Source organism: Microtus pennsylvanicus, chromosome 11, assembly GCF_037038515.1.
Source record: "Microtus pennsylvanicus isolate mMicPen1 chromosome 11, mMicPen1.hap1, whole genome shotgun sequence".
NCBI classification, from domain to species: Eukaryota; Metazoa; Chordata; class Mammalia; order Rodentia; family Cricetidae; genus Microtus; species Microtus pennsylvanicus.
In genome coordinates, this window is record NC_134589.1 from 52,545,944 (window position 1) to 52,562,743 (window position 16,800).

The following is a 16,800-nucleotide window of genomic DNA, read 5'->3' on the forward strand; positions in this document are numbered from 1 at the left end:
AGAAATATTTATCTCCAACCGAAATGTAACAGATTTTCATGTTTTTCTGGGCGTGCTATGTTTTCCACCCTTTGAACTTGTAAATAATACTGTAATAAACATTGTCTTCTGCTCTCAGTAGAATGTAAGCCCTATGAAGACAGGAACTTTAAAGTCTTAATTCACTGCTGTGTTTCCAGAGCCTAAAATAGTGCTTAACATACAGAAGAAATCCAATAACTTTTATTTATTTTTATTTTTGAGACAGGGTTTCTCTATGTAGCTCTGGCTGGCCTGGAACTCACTCTCTAGACCAGGCTGGCATCGAACTCACAAAGATCCACCTGCCTCTGCCTCCTGGCTGCTGGGACTAAAGACATGTACCATCATGCCCAGCTAAAGATTTTATTTTCTAAAGTATGTGTATGTCTGTGTTTCTCTGTGTCTGGCTATCCTGGAACTCTGTAAACCAGGCTGGCCTGAAATTCCGCCTGCCTCTGCCTCCCAGGTGTTGGGATTAAAGGCATGCACCACCACAGTCTGGCTCCTTGTAGCATTTTTATATCTTTACTGGTTTAAAGTTTTCCCCCAAAGGTGGTGTATGAGCTGGAAGGAGCGAGGGCAGCAGGGAGAGAAAGTAATCATGCAAGGGATTAAATAGGACATTCTAATCTACACTAGCCAGTGAAGGGGCAAATAACTGTCCTGTCCCTGTAGACTGGAAACCACCAGCCCAGGGGTGGGGCGGGGAGGGTTGCAGCCATTACAAGCCTGGAAAGACCATTCAGCAGTGCAAACCCTTACATTGGTCCGTCCCCAGCACCCACATGGTGGCTCACAACCATGTGTAATTCTGGTCCCAGGGGTTCTGATGCCTCTTCTGACCCCCATCAGCTCCTGCACACATGTGGAACACATACGTGTACTAAGGCATACATACATACATATGAAATAAAGTAACTTTTGAGACAGGATCTGTAGTAGTCCTGGTTGTCCTGGAACGTTTCAGGTAGACCAGACTGACTTCAAACTCACAGAGATCCACCTGCCTCTGCTTCCCTTGTGCTGGGATTAAAGGCCACAACACCCACTATAGGTTTTTTTTTTTACAATTAAAATTGCAACAATTTTTTGTCTGCTGTCTTCCAACCTATAAGCAATAGATGGGGTTTATAACCATGGGAAACAAAACATCCTGACGGTCTTCATATTTCCCACCTAGTTTTAGTATCCACAGATGATTCTTTTTTAATTTTTTATTCTTTTTGGTTTTTCGAGACAGGGTTTCTCTGTGTAGCCCTAGCTGTTCTGGAACTCGCTCTTTAGACCAGGCTGGCCTTGCATTCCAAGATCCGACTGCCTCTGCCTCCAGAGTGCTGGGATTCAAGGTGTGCGCCAACACTCAAGGTTCCAGTGATGATTCTTAGCTGATGCAATTTTTGCGGAGACAACTGAAAAAACATAAACTTTTGATTTTCACGAGTAAGTCTAAAGCTTGATAATAAGTTTGCACGCGGTACAGATCTGATTCTGTTACTTTTCTTCCCTGAGTGTTTAGCTAAGCAGCCCTGGCTGTCTGGAAGCAGCGCAGATCCCACCCGAGAGAGGCACAGAAGGGGCTCTCAGCCTCCATCAGCCCGCCCCTCTATGCTTGATTAAAAGATCTTAATCGGCTTGAGGAGATTAAGGGCTCCAATGGGCTGTTCCCACACCCCCGCCCTGGGCTGGGCTGCCAGGGGAGACCGAAGGGGCATCGACCCTGTGACCCCTTAGCCAGGCCCCAGCCCGGGACTACCCGGTAAGTAGGAAATGACCCACTAGGTGGACTCGGGTCCTGTGTGAGGGCGTGGGAGTATCCTCTCCGAACGTGAGGATAGTGACTGGGGAGGGAAGATAAACAAGCCGGGACGAGCAGGCCAGGCCAGGCCAAAGAGACCTTGGGACGGTGCCCTGCCCCCAGCTAGGGGCCAAGTGTGTGGAAGCCTAGACATCCTTAGGGTTGGGAGGGATTTGAAAAACCGGCTGGAGCGGAGAACCCTAAGGGAGCGCTGGGGAATCTCAACTCTCCCCTTCTTCACAGAAGAAGGCAATGACCGAGTGGCTCCTGCCAGCGAGTGGGCTTCCCGAGGCCGGGTCCTGCGTCCCTGTGTGGCAGTCCTCGTCCAGTCTTTCTCGGGTCCTGTGCTGGTCAGGTTCTCGGCTTCCCGGACTCCTGCTCCTGTTACTGCTCCCGCCGCCTGCTGCCCTCTCGGCCGTGTTCAAAGTGGGAGTCCTGGGCCCCTGGGTTTGCGACCCCATCTTTGCCCGGGCCCGCCCGGATCTGGCTGCGCGTCTGGCCGCTGACCGCCTGAATCGTGACCTTGCCCTAGATGGCGGCCCCCGGTTCGAGGTTGCGTTGCTGCCAGAGCCCTGCCTGACCCCGGGCTCTCTAGGGGCTGTGTCCTCTGCGCTGTCTCGAGTCTCTGGTCTGGTGGGTCCAGTGAACCCCGCAGCCTGCCGGCCAGCCGAACTACTAGCCCAGGAGGCTGGAGTAGCGCTGGTGCCCTGGGGCTGCCCAGGCACGCAGGCGGCGGGTACTACAGCCCCGGCGGTGACCCCAGCTGCAGATGCTCTCTATGTTCTCCTTCGAGCATTCCGCTGGGCGCGCGTGGCCCTCATCACGGCGCCCCAGGACCTGTGGGTGGAGGCGGGACGTGCTCTGTCCACAGCACTCAGGGCCCGGGGCTTGCCAGTTGCCCTAGTGACCTCCATGGAGCCCTCAGACCTGTCTGGAGCTCGGGAGGCTCTCAGGAGGATCCGGGACGGGCCTAGAGTTAGAGGTAGGCTCCCACGGTAGAGTGAGGGGAGATGGGCGGGTCCTGCGGGTAGCGGGGAACTTAGCGAGCGAGTCTCTGTGTCTGCAGTAGTGATCATGGTGATGCACTCGGTGCTGCTGGGCGGCGAGGAGCAGCGCTACCTACTGGAAGCCGCAGAAGAGCTGGGCCTAGCTGATGGCTCTTTGGTCTTCCTGCCCTTCGACACTCTTCACTACGCATTGTCTCCAGGCCCGGAGACTCTGGCTCCACTTGTCAACAGCTCCCAGCTTCGCAGGGCACACGATGCTGTGCTCACACTCACGCGCCACTGTCCTCCGGGAGGCAGCGTGCAGGACAGCCTGCGCAGGGCCCAAGAGCACCAGGAGCTGCCCGCTGACCTCAACCTGCAGCAGGTAGATGGACTAATGAAAAGAGATGTGGGAGGAGAGCCAGGGAAGTGAGCGAAAACGGACAAGGAGAGAAGGATGGAACCAGCCGGAAGAGGAGAGTGGGAAATGGGAAAGGGGAGGGTGGAGACCACAGGAAAGGAGAGGTGGAGTCAATGGGAAAGGGGAGGGAGGAGTCCGTGGGAAAGGGGAGGACGGTGGAGCCAATGGGAAAGGGAAGGGTGGAGACTGTGGGAATAAGGAGGGTGGAGCCAATGGGAAAGGGGAGGTGAAGACAGTGGGAAAGGGAGGTCGGTGGAGCCAATGGGAAAGGGGAGGGTGGAGACAGTGGGGTGGAGCCAATGGGAAAGGGGAGGGTGGAGACAGTGGGGTGGAGCCAATGGGAAAGGGAAGGGAGGAGACTGTGGGAATAAGGAGGTTGGAACCAATGGGAAAGGGGAGGTGAAGACAGTGGGGTGGAGCCAATGGGAAAGGGAAGGGAGGAGACTGTGGGAATAAGGAGGGTGGAGCCAATGGGAAAGGGAAAGTGAAGACGGTGGGAAAGGGGAGGGTGGAACCAGTGGGAAAGTGGGGGTGGAGCCAATAGTCAGTAGTCACACTGATCTGGAGTTGTCTGGGTGCTGTAGAAGTTCTGGTCTTGCTTAGGGCATTCATTACTATGATTACCCCCAAGAGTAGGCAATGAGACCTCGCAAATCCACCTCCAAGGAGTAAATCCTAAACGGCCACGTCATTTTTAGTTTTCTTCACAGCAGGCTTAACCCAGTACCTCAAAAACTTCCATAACAAGCAGCTGGTGTTCTGGGAACGGCAGGAGATACAGATTCACCCTAGCCCAGAGACAATTCTTCTGGGGTCTTGACTTTGTTCTCTGGTCGCACCGGTGCTCTTAAAACTACATGGGGTTGGGACTCTAGAATCAGATCCAAAGGCAGTTTCCAACACCCAGGTAGTAATCAGAATTCCTTGATCTCCCGGATCCCAATTCAGATCACCTAATTCCGCCCCAGTCACACAGGAAATCTAGAAACTAGTGAGGCTGAAGGGAAGCTAGATATCAGTAGGAAGAAAATTAGCAATCAAGAAGGTTGTACTCAGCCGGGCATCGTGACGTGGGTTTGCAGTCTCAGACACTCGGAAGATTGAGGAAAGAGGACAGAAAGAGCAGGGCCTTTCTGAGCTGTGGAGTAAATTCAAGGTGGGTCTGGTCCACTGAGGGGCCTGTCTCAAAAACAAGAGATGATCAGACAGCACAGTGAAGGATGCTTGCCGGGATAGTGTGTGGCCTTAGGATCAATTTTTCCCAAATGAATAAACATCCATAACCATACTCAAAAGGGACCCCCTGAAAGAAGGCTAAGGTGGGGAGTGGGGTGCAGAGGCAAGCATGCTGAACTCTTCCCCACCAATGCCTCTAGACTTCTCCACGGAGACATTTGGGATAGAAAGGAAGAAAGAACGGAAATAATCGATAAAGAGTGAGATGGGATGGGGGAATCTGTCCGTCAGTGGAAGGAGAGGGAAAGATGAGGGCAAAGATGCTTTCATAAGTTGTCAGTACGCAGTGCTGCCAGCTGTCCACTCTGGAGACCCAGTCTCCCCTTTGTCCCCCACAAGCCCAGGCATGAAGCCCGGTTACTTTTTCTTCCTGAAGGTCTTTAGAGTCCCTTCATACTCTCCTCCCTTGCTGATACTGCCCAGACTCCGGCTGCAGCATTTCTGAGCCCAAATCTGGGATCTCCCATCTCTCATGTGACCCAGCTTCTCCCCAACACCAGTGAGATCCGGCTTCAGAAATGGGGTGCGCTCTACACTTTCCAGCCGTGCTTCAGAGCCTCCTGATTGTTTCTGGATGGCTTCCTGCACCCTGAGTTGGGGACCTCCATTGTCCTGTCTAGACGGAGGGCTCCTCACATGGCCTAGCAGGACTTGAGTCTCCATTTCTCTCACACCTTCCATGAGCTTTGGCCAGACTAAGCCACTTTAGGTTCCCTGAATGCGTCCTCTCAGTTTTTCTTCTGCCCCATTCTCCCCTAGATAATTCTGATTCGTGACCTGGGGGAGGGTCACTACTCCCAGAACCTTCCACCTCTTCCTCCCTCCTTCTTGTCCCTCCCACTTCCCACCCCTTCACTATTGCACTTCCTTAACCTTCTTGTCTCTCCCCCTAAACGGAAGGAAACTTCGCTCATGGCAGAGGACTCACACACAGTGCGGTGTCACTGGTGTTTCATGGTGTCCACCATCCCAAGAAATAAGAATTGGGAATAGTGGTGAGGAGAGGTACCAATGGGAGCGCCTCTTTGGGGTTGGCATGGAAGAAACACTGATAACCAAGTCAGGCCTGGTGATGTGGGCAAATAATCCTTGCTACTTAAAAGGCTGAAGCAGGAGGATCAAAACTTCAACGTCTGGGGATGTACCACTGTCTGCCGAGTTCCCACCTAGAAACAGGAGGATCAGAAGTTCCAGGCCTCTGTGTGTGTGTGTGTGCGAGAGAGAGAGAGAGAGAGAGAGAGAGAGAGAGAGAGAGAGAGAGAGAGAGAGAGAGAAGAAGAAGGAGGAGGAGGAGGAGGAGGAGGAGGAGGAGGAGGAGGAGGAGGAAAGAAGGAAGGCGGGAATAAGGGTAGATCCAACATCTGCCTAGGCTACAGAATGAGGTTAAGGTCAATCTCAGCAATGTAGAAAGACCATGACTCAATAAATTAGATACACAACAACAGGAAGACATGAGCATAAGCAAAGAATGGGGGGGGGGGCTTTAGATGAATGACAGGTGACGGCGTTAAAAGTATAAGCCAGGCAAAACCCTAGATGGGAAGGTCTAGGCTATGGCGAGTCACGGTCATGATGAGAGGAGAACTCAGCTCCTAAAAGGAGCTGCAGTCTACACCAACAGACACTGGGGTGGATGGAGATAGGAACCCTCAGAATCAGTGGAGCTAATAAAGGGACAGGCAGGCCAGTGAATTCTCACCCATTTATGGGCTCTAAGTCCTCACTCTCTGCTCTCCTCTAGGTCTCTCCACTCTTCGGAACCATCTACGACGCTGTCTTCCTATTGGCTGGAGGAGTGACAAAAGCCAGAGCAGCTGTGGGTGGTGGCTGGGTGTCAGGCACATCTGTGGCCCGCCAAGTTCAGGAAGCCCAAGTCTCTGGCTTTTGCGGGGACCTGGGAAGAACAGAGGAGCCCTCCTTTGTGCTACTGGACACCGATGCATCAGGAGACCGGCTCTTCACCACACACCTGCTGGATCCCATCCGAGGCTCCCTGCGCTCTGCTGGGCCCCCAGTGCACTTCCCGAGAGGTGGACCTGCACCCGGGCCAGATCCTTCCTGCTGGTTCAATCCAGATGTGATCTGCAATGGAGGTGAGAGGAGCACCCTCTGGGAGCACCCTCAGGCTCCTACTAAGAGTCAGCATGGACAAGTCACAAAGCTGTAGGACAGAGGGAATTCCCGTTTTTCTCTCAGGTTCTCCTTTAGCCCACAGCTTACTCAGGACCCCTCTCAAGGATTTCCAGAACCCCTGAGGACCCTTGTGGCATCTCCAAACCCCCCCTTTGAGGAATCTGTGATCTTTCACCCAGCTCCCAAGCCCATTTCTTAGATTTGGCATGACTGATTGAATGCCTCCTTCCTCTTAAGGCACTCAAGTGTCCTCTCTTTGTCCCTTCAGGAGTGGAGCCAGGCCTGGTCTTTGTTGGCTTCCTCCTGGTGATAGGGATGGGACTGACTGGAGCTCTCCTGGCTCATTACTTGAGGTGAGAAGGGGAAGTAAAACTGTGCCACAAAGACACCAGGTGAGGTCCACAAGACAGGGCGAGTTGTCTTGGGGAGGGACACAAACATCCAGGGAGTTGGCAGAGTTCCAGGGCATATTTGGGGAATAGCTACATCCCAGTCCACCTCCCTGAACTAATATCACCCCTCTGCTCTGTCCCCTGCTGGCCTCTTATGGACCTCATGGGGATGCCCACCTCCCCGCACCAGACACCGACTCCTACATATACAAATGGTCTCGGGCCCCAACAAGATCATCCTGACTCTGGAAGATGTTACCTTGCTCCACCCACAGGGGGGCAGCTCTCGGAAGGTCAGGAAAGCAGGGAGCTAGGATCCATAGGACCCTTCCCTGAGCCTCTCCCCATCCCCACCCCACCCCCCACCCCACCCACCAGCTCCCGCGTGAGAAACTTAGCTCCTGCCCCAGCTTTGTCCTTGGGAATCAGAGACCTCTTCTACACAATAGGGGTGACAGTCGGTCTTGGGCTGGTGTGAAGGTCCAGCTAGAAACTGCATATCTGTTTTGTAAACTGTAGAGTGTGGTGCACTGGGTGCCCTTTCCACCTGGCCTGTAGATTTTTTTCTCTTCTCTGTCACCCACAGAACTCAGCCTCACCCCAGGACTCTAGCCCCAGAATAGATTCTGATATTTGCTTTGACCTCTGTCCTCAGATGGCCCAAGGCAGTAGATCCAGTCTGGTTACCCGGAGCACATCAGACATTCGCAGTGTCCCCAGCCAGGCCCCAGAGAACACCAACATTGGCCTCTATGAGGTGAGCTGATCCCCAGTTAGCCTGACCCGTACTTCAGGAGGGGAGGAAAAGGAAGATGCTGGGACCAGAGTCAGAGGAAACGTCCTCCGGCTGGAGTGGGGGGGTGGGAGTCAGGTCACATCTCGCAGGCTCCAGGCAGGGAGATGAAGCTGGGTACGTACTTAGCAACCCAATCTGGAAATCCTCTCTGTCACAAGTCCAGGTGAGGACTTCCCAAAACCCAAAAGCTGGAGGCTGGGGGTGCTGTGGAGTTTGCTGGGATCAGCCTGCAAGCTGGTGCAGCCAGTGAGGCCAATTCCTTCTCTACTGAGAGTCCCTTGCCCCACCCCCTCAACATTTCCAACCAGTTCTGGTCAGCTTCACAAACTTACTTCAGGGAAGGAATGTCAGAGAACACTAACAACATGTGCTAGTGCCATGGGATTTGTGAGCCACGGGACTTGTGAGCCACGGGACTTGTGAGCCACAGGACTTGTGAGCCACGGGACTTGTGAGCCACGGGACTTGTGAGCCACGGGACTTGTGAGTGTGCCATGGGGCATGCGAATGTGGTACAGGTCATGCGAGTGTGGCACAGGGCATGCGAGTGTGGCACAGGGCATGCGAGTGTGGCACAGGGCATGCGAATGTGGCACAGGTCATGTGCGTGTGTGCCTCGGGATACTGAGAGGAGGACCGGAGAACTCAACTCAGCAAGAGGAGTGTGGAGAGCACCCAAGCTCCTGGAGAGAAAGCAAAAGTTCTTACTGTGTCACCTGAGACCACAGTGACTGCTTCTCAGACACGTTACTGTTATTTTTAGCAGGTTGTTCTTTGCATGGGCCCACCCTCTGCCTATGCTAACTAAGCCTTTCTTCTCTCTGGCCATGCCCACTAAATGCAACTTCCAGTCTTTAATGACCATTATAAAGTATCTTCACATTATATCCAAATGCCGATCAGGAATCGGCACCAAGTCCTCATGACTCTCTTGTAGTTCACATCTCTTAGCAAGGCCCAGGGCAAATTAAGAACAAAGGGCTCCTTGTTCCAGATGACAGCAGCAGATCACTGCAAGTGGCCACACCGTGGCATAGCATGGACTGACCCTGCAAGCAGGCAGAGACAGTGAGGCCAGGACCAGGGGGACGACAGCTCCCTGCATAACTAGTTCCCAATAATCCCTGCCGGCTCTAGCACAGTGCTCTCTCCTGACAAGGGGTAGTGATGTGGGCTGCATATGTGTGAGTGTTGATGGCTGTATCTGGGGAGTGAGGAGCACCACGCACGGCTTCACACCTTCCTCACTGCTCTGACCCAGCTACCTGCGGAGCATACGGGCATACGTTGAGCTGCCTGTATCTGATATTCTGTCTTACGACAGATGTGTTCTGGGTCAGTGGAAATGGGAGCTCCCTAGAGCACCTTGCATCTTGAGGCTTTAAGGACTGAATCCCTTGACCTTCTGCTACAGGGAGACTGGGTTTGGCTGAAGAAATTTCCAGGGGATCGCCATATGGCTATCCGCCCAGCCACCAAGACAGCCTTCTCCAAGGTAACCCATGATGGGGAGTAGATGGCTTCTTTTTGTAGCAGGCTATGGGGTTTTCCTTCCATGCCAGAGAGGCCCTCCCACCATCCTCTCTCATGACATTAGCTTTTCTCTTTAATGTTCTTATCACAACTTATATGTGGCAAGTGACATGCTAATTTATCACAAAAGTTGCGCGTCAACCACAGTCTGGCTTATCTGTCTCCATTGTGAACTGGCAGCCGAATGAGGGTGCTACCGTATTCCCAGGAGCCAGCACAGGTCTGGAATACCGGAGGCCAGTGGATTTGTGTTGAGTGAAATGATTTAAAAAACAAAGAAACAGTAAAAATGAGGAGGCAGCGAGATGGTTCAGTGGACCAAGGTGTCTGATCAAGCCTGACCACCTGGATTTGTTCCCCAGCACCCACATCAATGGAAGGAAAAAGCCGACTCCTGCAAGCTGCCCTCCGATCTCCACATGGGTGCCATGGCACATTTGTGCCCACACAATGCACCTATGCAGATATGCGCACACACAAACAAACCTTTTTTTCAAGGAAACAAATTTAAATGGGTTTCCACTTCCGTGAGGACACACAACTGTGTGCAATGCCCCCGCTGTGCCGACATAGAAAACAAAGTGGGCAGCTGGCAGTAGAAGAACTCATTTCGGTGCCTTCAGCTTCCATGTCCCTCTTCCCCCGGCGCTGAGCACCCTTGGTTTAACCTCTTTCCAGAAGGCAGCCACGGGAGCTTGTGATCACAGCTGCCAGTGACTTGAGTGGATTGCCTTGGGGTGTGGGCAAAGTCACCAGGTCTTTAGAATGAAAACAGCCCCTTAAACGGGCATGTGGCCCCGGGGAAAACCGGAAAGCAATGGCATTTGGTCTCTCCGGTCCTTCATTAAAGACTGCCACGTTAGGAAGAGCAGGTGGTGGCTCCTTTGCCTGCTCTTTCCCCTGTGGCTTCACTTAACTCTGCAGTTAATTCAGTCCCTCAGCAAAGTGGGACCTGGCTGGGCCCTAATCCCCAGTGTGTGTTTGTCTTTTCATTTGTTAGTTTAGCCATTCATAATCTGAGCAGAACTATGTGGAGAAGGACGTCCTCCCACCTCCACCCTATTTTACTTACCATATTCAGTCCTACATTCCCAGTTGGGATGCCTCCAAACAGGCACTGAATACGGGGGGGATAACTGGTGCTCCATGCATTGCTTTCTGGGCAAAAAAAAAAAATGCCAGTTGGTTTCTGCCTTTCAGCTGCGGGAGCTCCGGCATGAGAATGTGGCCCTCTACCTGGGGCTCTTCCTGGCAGGGACAGCAGACAGCCCTGCCACCCCTGGGGAGGGCATCTTGGCTGTGGTCTCAGAGCACTGTACTCGGGGCTCCCTCCATGACCTCCTGGCCCAGAGAGACATAAAGCTGGACTGGATGTTCAAGTCTTCCCTCCTGCTGGACCTCATCAAGGTGTGTGTGTGTGTGTGTGTGTGCGCGCGCGCGCGCACGCGCGTGTTTGCAGGATGTAGAGATGTGCTGGCAGAGGAGGAGTCAAGAGAACTGAGGTTGCCTCTTCCTCTACTCCTTCCAAGGGAATGAGATACCTGCACCATCGCGGTGTGGCCCACGGGAGGCTTAAGTCTCGGAACTGCGTGGTGGACGGGAGGTTCGTGCTCAAGGTGACAGATCATGGCCACGGGCGACTGCTGGAAGCGCAAAGGGTGTTGCCTGAGCCTCCCAGTGCGGAGGGTAGGCGTCCCCAGCTGCCTCCCTGGCCCCGGAGCATCCCTAGGATCCGCATAGCTGCAAGTGCTTTTCCCTCCATCCCCTCCTTGCACTGTTCATCTAGCTGGGGACGTGGAGTTTGTAGGGAGAGCCTGAGCTCTGGGAATGCGGATAAGCGGGACTTTGCTGAAGGCTGGCTCCGGAGGTAGAGTCTTCCTTAGGCACAGCCTTCGTGAGGGCAGGCGATTTTTTTTTCTGAAAGGCTTTGAATCTCAAATAGTCTCTGCTCTGAGATATTTGAGAGGCTATAGGGTTAATTAGTACCAGTGAGAATGAGGGTCTGGACCTCGAAGTCACTGCAGCCTCTCTCGCAGCCACGCCCCTCTTTCTCGCTCCTAGATCAACTTTGGACAGCCCCAGAGCTGCTTCGGGACCCTGCCCTGGAGCGACGGGGAACACTAGCTGGCGATGTCTTTAGCCTGGGCATCATCATGCAGGAGGTCGTGTGCCGCAGCACCCCCTATGCCATGCTGGAGCTAACACCCGAGGGTAAGGTGCCTTGGGGCCGGGTAGGCACCCTGCACTTAAAACAGCCAGGCCAGACCCAGTGTGGCTCTTTAATAAGGTGAAGCTCTTTTCTTAAAGCTGGGGTCTGAAGACAGTAGTGGGAAAGCCAAACATGAGGCGGTGTTCCAGGGCACAGACCTTAACAGCTTCTGTCCTGACCCTGAACCCACCCTGCTCTTCCACCACACAGACAGATTCTCAGAGATCCTAGGAAAGCCGAGGGGGAGAAACTGAGGGGTGAGAGGATCCAAATCCAAACCACGCACCATCTGTAGGATTCTCACCCCAGCCCTTACTTGTCTTATGCTCAGAAATGTTTGTTTGTCTCCATCACCTCCCACTCAGATTTCAGGGCCCTCTGGTTACGCCTAGAGATCCCACATCACACTCCCCCACCAACTAAAGCCTTTATTTACTTACTTATTGGTGTATAGAGTCTGTGTGTGTTTACGTGTCCAGACAGTTGTGTGTGTGCGCAAACGCAGGCCAAAGGTCAATGTCAGATGTCTTCCTTGGTGGTTCTCTCTGTTCTTTGAGACAGAGTCTCTCACTGAACCCGGAACTCACCAGTTAACTATGCCGGGTAGCCAGCAAGTGCTGGGAGGCCGCTGTGTCTGCCTTTCTGGCTCTAGGGTTACAGGTGTACTCCACTCTGCCTGGCTTTTTAAAAGTTATCTGAATGTGGCTGCCGGAGACCCACGCTGAGGTTGGGTCTTGCATGCCAGGCACTTACCTGTAGTTTTTGCTGGCTTGTGGCTGCTGCCTGTGTGCAGTTCCTGTTTCCCGGGGGAGGGGGGGAAGAGACGAGAAGTCAATGCACAGACTCCAGGAGATTCCCATACAGAAGCTCTTTCCTGTAAACAGGTTAGGGGTTTTATGGGGTTAGGAAAATTAAGCTGCCACAGGAACGGTTCTGGTTGGGCCTTTGAAAACTGGCTCTGGCGGTCACTGCTGGTGTGTTGCGATTAGCTAGCAGTGCGTGTTATTAGTGACTGTGCTTTTGATCCCCTGACAGGTTGTCTTGGCCAATTGTGCTTACTCACCGTGAGTTTGCATGCGCTTGCTTGTGCTTGCACAGTTGTCCAGCCTCACTTACTGACTGGGCCATCTCCTAAGGCTTGGAAGTGTTAATTTAAAAAAAAAAATCCTATCCAGGAGGGCGGTAGTGGCACACCCCTTTAATCCCAGCACTGGGGAGGTGGATCTCTGTGAGTTCGAGACCAGCCTGATCTACAGAGTGAATTCCAGGACAACCAAAGCTACACAGAAAAACCTCGTCTCCATAAAACAAATAAACAAACAAACAAACAATCCTCCCCCTCTGGGAAGAAGCTCAGTTGGCCGAGACTTGCCTCGTGTGCACGAAGTCCCGAGCTCAATCCCCAGCATCTTATAAACTGGGCATGGTGGTACAAGCCTGTGGTCCTCTGCTACACAGCGAGCTGGAGACCAGCGTGGAATCATGAGTGCCCCCATCTTAGGCTAGAGTCAGAGGTGGGTTTTCTCTGGGGTCACCCACTTCTCACAGTCTCTTCTTGCCTCTAGAGGTGATACAGAGGGTGCAGAACCCTCCTCCACTGTGTCGGCCCTTGGTGTCAATGGACCAGGCACCCATGGAGTGCATCCGGCTGATGGCACAGTGCTGGGCAGAGCAGCCAGAGCTTCGGCCCTCCATGGACCACACCTTTGACCTGGTCAGGAGCTGGGACTGTGCGGGGACTGGGCTGGGCCCTGGGGTCCCAGATGGACAAGCAGGCTGGCAGGAGCCTTACCTTTTAGGCTCTTTCCTTAGGGTTAACCTAAGGACTACAAATTTGGTAGGGAAGGTTTAGAAAGCCAACGAGGGCTTGTGGAGGCCTTTGGAGTGGGAAAGAGAACTCTGAGTGGGAGAAATACTTAATTCAAATCAATAACATTGAATAAGAGTCAGATTATGTGCTTTGTTTATTGAGACAGGAAAACCTTTAGCCTGAGTTCAGTGCCTTGTCAATTCCGGCTCAGAGCAACTCTCTGAGGGAGCCTTCGTTTTCCACATACCTGCTAGTAATATCCAAATACGTAGGAGTGGGCAGGATCTCAGGTGTATATATAGCCCCATGAGAGAGTACAGAGAGGGCCATGGCAGCCAACTTTACTAGCTTTCTCCTCTCCTAGTTCAAGAGCATCAACAAGGGCCGGAAGATGAACATCATCGACTCGATGCTCCGGATGCTGGAGCAATACTCCAGTAACCTGGAGGACCTGATTCGAGAGCGCACAGAGGAGTTAGAACAGGAGAAGCAGAAGACAGACAGGCTGCTCACACAGATGCTGCCTCCGTGGGTGCCCATGTGGAGTGTGGGGAAAGGGTGGGAAGATGGGGGCAGCCTTCAGGTGACCTTGCTGCTTGCCATTCCTAGATCTGTGGCTGAGGCCCTGAAGATGGGGACACCTGTGGAGCCTGAGTACTTTGAGGAGGTGACACTCTACTTCAGTGACATTGTGGGCTTCACCACCATTTCGGCCATGAGTGAGCCCATCGAGGTGGTGGACTTGCTTAATGACCTCTATACCCTCTTCGATGCCATCATTGGTGCCCACGATGTCTACAAGGTGGAGTGCGCAGAGACAAAACCTCCTGCCCTTCAGTCTTGTTTTCTGTGTATACCTGTGGCTTAGAACTTGCTGTTTAGAGCAGGCTGGCTTCAGACTAGTAGCAACCTTCCTGCCTCTGCCTCCCGACTGCTGGTTTTAAGGCATTGCCTGGCTCTATCAGTTTAAATGAAGCAGTTCCACCCGCCTCCAGACACCAGCTAGTTTTCCTCAGCCCTCCTATCACGAATCTCTTCCTTCAGGCCCCAGTGCAACTCCTAGCTCACAGCGTGGCTTTCCAGGATGTCTGCCCTGACCCGTTTAGACCTCCAGACAAGTGACACTGATTTAAGAATTAGGGGAGGGGTGCTCAGAACTGAGCAGACACAACCCCTTCCCCCAGGTGGAAACAATTGGAGATGCCTATATGGTGGCCTCCGGGCTGCCACAAAGGAATGGGCAGCGGCATGCTGCAGAGATTGCCAACATGTCGCTAGACATCCTCAGCGCCGTAGGCTCTTTCCGCATGCGCCATATGCCTGAGGTTCCAGTGCGCATTCGCATTGGTCTGCACTCAGGTAAATACTCAGCCCCTCCCAGCTTCTGGGTGCCAGATTTCAGCGATAGGAGGCAACGCTTGCAGGTGGGCTGGGGAGGGGGCTTGCCTTGAAGTAAATACACAAGGGTGTTTTTATTGGGGGAGCTAATAGAGAGGGTGGGTGCTAAGGTCTCTCCAGGCCCTTTGTGCAGCCTAGCTGCAGGGCACCGCCAGCTTTGACCCAGTCTCTGCCCACCTGCCCTCTGACCTGGCGTATCTCCCCAGGCCCGTGCGTGGCTGGTGTGGTGGGCCTCACCATGCCTCGGTACTGCCTGTTTGGGGACACAGTCAACACAGCCTCACGAATGGAGTCCACCGGACTGCGTGAGTGTAACAGACCAGGAGAGCTGGGGGAGGTGGAGAAAGCCCGGACAGGGGAAATGACCCAGGATGGGGAGATGGGAGGTGAATTTTGAGATCATGGTGTCCCTCACTGCCTCAGCTTACCGCATCCACGTGAACATGAGCACTGTTCGGATTCTTTGTGCCCTGGACCAGGGCTTCCAGATGGAGTGTCGAGGCCGCACAGAGCTGAAGGTGCGTGGCCCACGCGCTGCTGCTTTGTAGGGGACCCTACAGATATCGGGTCTCCCCGTTTCACCTAGACCTAAAGATTCTCCATCCCTCACCCTGGTCTGCCTAAGCCCCCCCTCTTTTGTGTTTTCCCAGGGCAAGGGTGCTGAGGACACGTACTGGCTTGTGGGCAGACTGGGTTTCAACAAGCCCATCCCCAAACCACCGGATCTGCAGCCAGGGTGAGTGGCTGACTTGAACCTGCTGGGTCACAGCTGGATGGCTGGAGACTCAGTGGCGCCAGCCATGGGGGGGGGGGGGGGGCCTTTGTGCCTTTGCCCTCTCTTCCTGCCTCCCACACCAAGTCTGGTCCTCATCCCAAGCAGCAATAACAAGTCCTGACATCCCTCACCCCTATTTCTCTTTGCTGAGGCTGCAGTCTCCTCCCTGCAGGGCCAGCAACCATGGCATCAGCCTGCAGGAGATTCCCCCAGAGAGGCGCAAGAAGCTAGAGAAAGCCAGACCAGGCCAATTCACTGGGAAGTGAAGTTCCCTGGAGACAGGTACTGTGTCTTCCCTCATCCTCAGTGGCACTCACTTCTAGGGGAGTACTTCCTAGGGGTCTGGTCAAGACTAGGTAGGAGCTGCCTGCAGGATGTCCCAGCCAAGCCAAATGTCCCTATTCTTCTCTGATTTAGGGGGCAGAAAGGGGATTTATGCCAGGGGAAGCATCAACATTAGGCACACTGGTTTTGTGGGTCTGGGGTGATCCAAGAATCCAGATTTAGGAATTTTTCCTCAGACCTACCCCTTCCCCTGAACATAAACCAGGCTTCTCAGAGAGACCCCTCGGGCTGTATACTACACCATGACAGAATTTTGGAGACCGCATTTGTCAGAGGCCAGTGTGCAGTTGTATTTGCAGATCTATCAGATCGAAAGGTCTCTCCATGGTCTTCATGCAAGAATCCCTAAGCCCTGGTCCTCCTTATGTGCACTCCTCTGCCTCTCTGAGACAGCTGCTTCCCTCAGGATTATTCTGCACAACCCTTCCTGAAGTTGCTGCTGTACATCGAACTGACGCCTGACATCGGCTTAAATGTTGGCTTCTGTCCAGTTCCGCCTGCAAGGGTTTTGAGCCCAGAGTCTGCTGCAAACCAGCTAGTGACCTTGGGAAGATCTGAAGTGCTCTCCAGACCCCCCTCAGGGATAGAATGAGGGGGGGCTAAACGGTTTCTACCACCATGTGGCCCTTACAGTGAGGCTTTAGAGTGGCTGGCCTTGGGATTCAGGACACTGTGGCATACGACCCCCAGCTCCAAGGACCCTGAGCTCATTGAGGGTTGCTCCACTCTCTAGGTCCTGGGAGACCCCAGAAGTAAGGATCTGGGGTCAGAAACACCGGGGGACCTGGAGGCCTCGTGTTCTACCAGGGCAGGAGTCACCATGTGGCCTGGAAAGACCGGGGCTCCTTTAGCCTTCATCCTATCCCCTCTCCATCACCCACTGGTCAGAGACGGGGTCCTTCTCCAATAGGCAGAAGCAAATCACTTGCCCAAGTGCAGAGAAAACTTGT

General features: G+C 53.5%; 1 protein-coding gene across 1 annotated transcript; it reads left to right on the forward strand.

The window, feature by feature from the left end:
- The first annotated feature begins 2,012 nt into the window (after nucleotides 1-2,012).
- Gucy2d (guanylate cyclase 2D, retinal) lies at nucleotides 2,013-15,787 on the forward strand. Its single transcript, XM_075942405.1, has 18 exons — nucleotides 2,013-2,798; nucleotides 2,883-3,187; nucleotides 6,201-6,552; nucleotides 6,861-6,945; nucleotides 7,175-7,277; nucleotides 7,640-7,741; nucleotides 9,195-9,275; nucleotides 10,514-10,720; nucleotides 10,843-10,999; nucleotides 11,375-11,524; nucleotides 13,088-13,236; nucleotides 13,697-13,860; nucleotides 13,942-14,134; nucleotides 14,517-14,691; nucleotides 14,937-15,035; nucleotides 15,154-15,248; nucleotides 15,381-15,466; nucleotides 15,678-15,787. The coding sequence occupies exons 1-18, from the start codon at nucleotides 2,069-2,071 to the stop codon at nucleotides 15,769-15,771; spliced, it is 3,327 nt and encodes a 1,108-aa protein (XP_075798520.1). The 5' UTR covers nucleotides 2,013-2,068; the 3' UTR covers nucleotides 15,772-15,787.
- The last annotated feature ends 1,013 nt before the right edge of the window (nucleotides 15,788-16,800 follow it).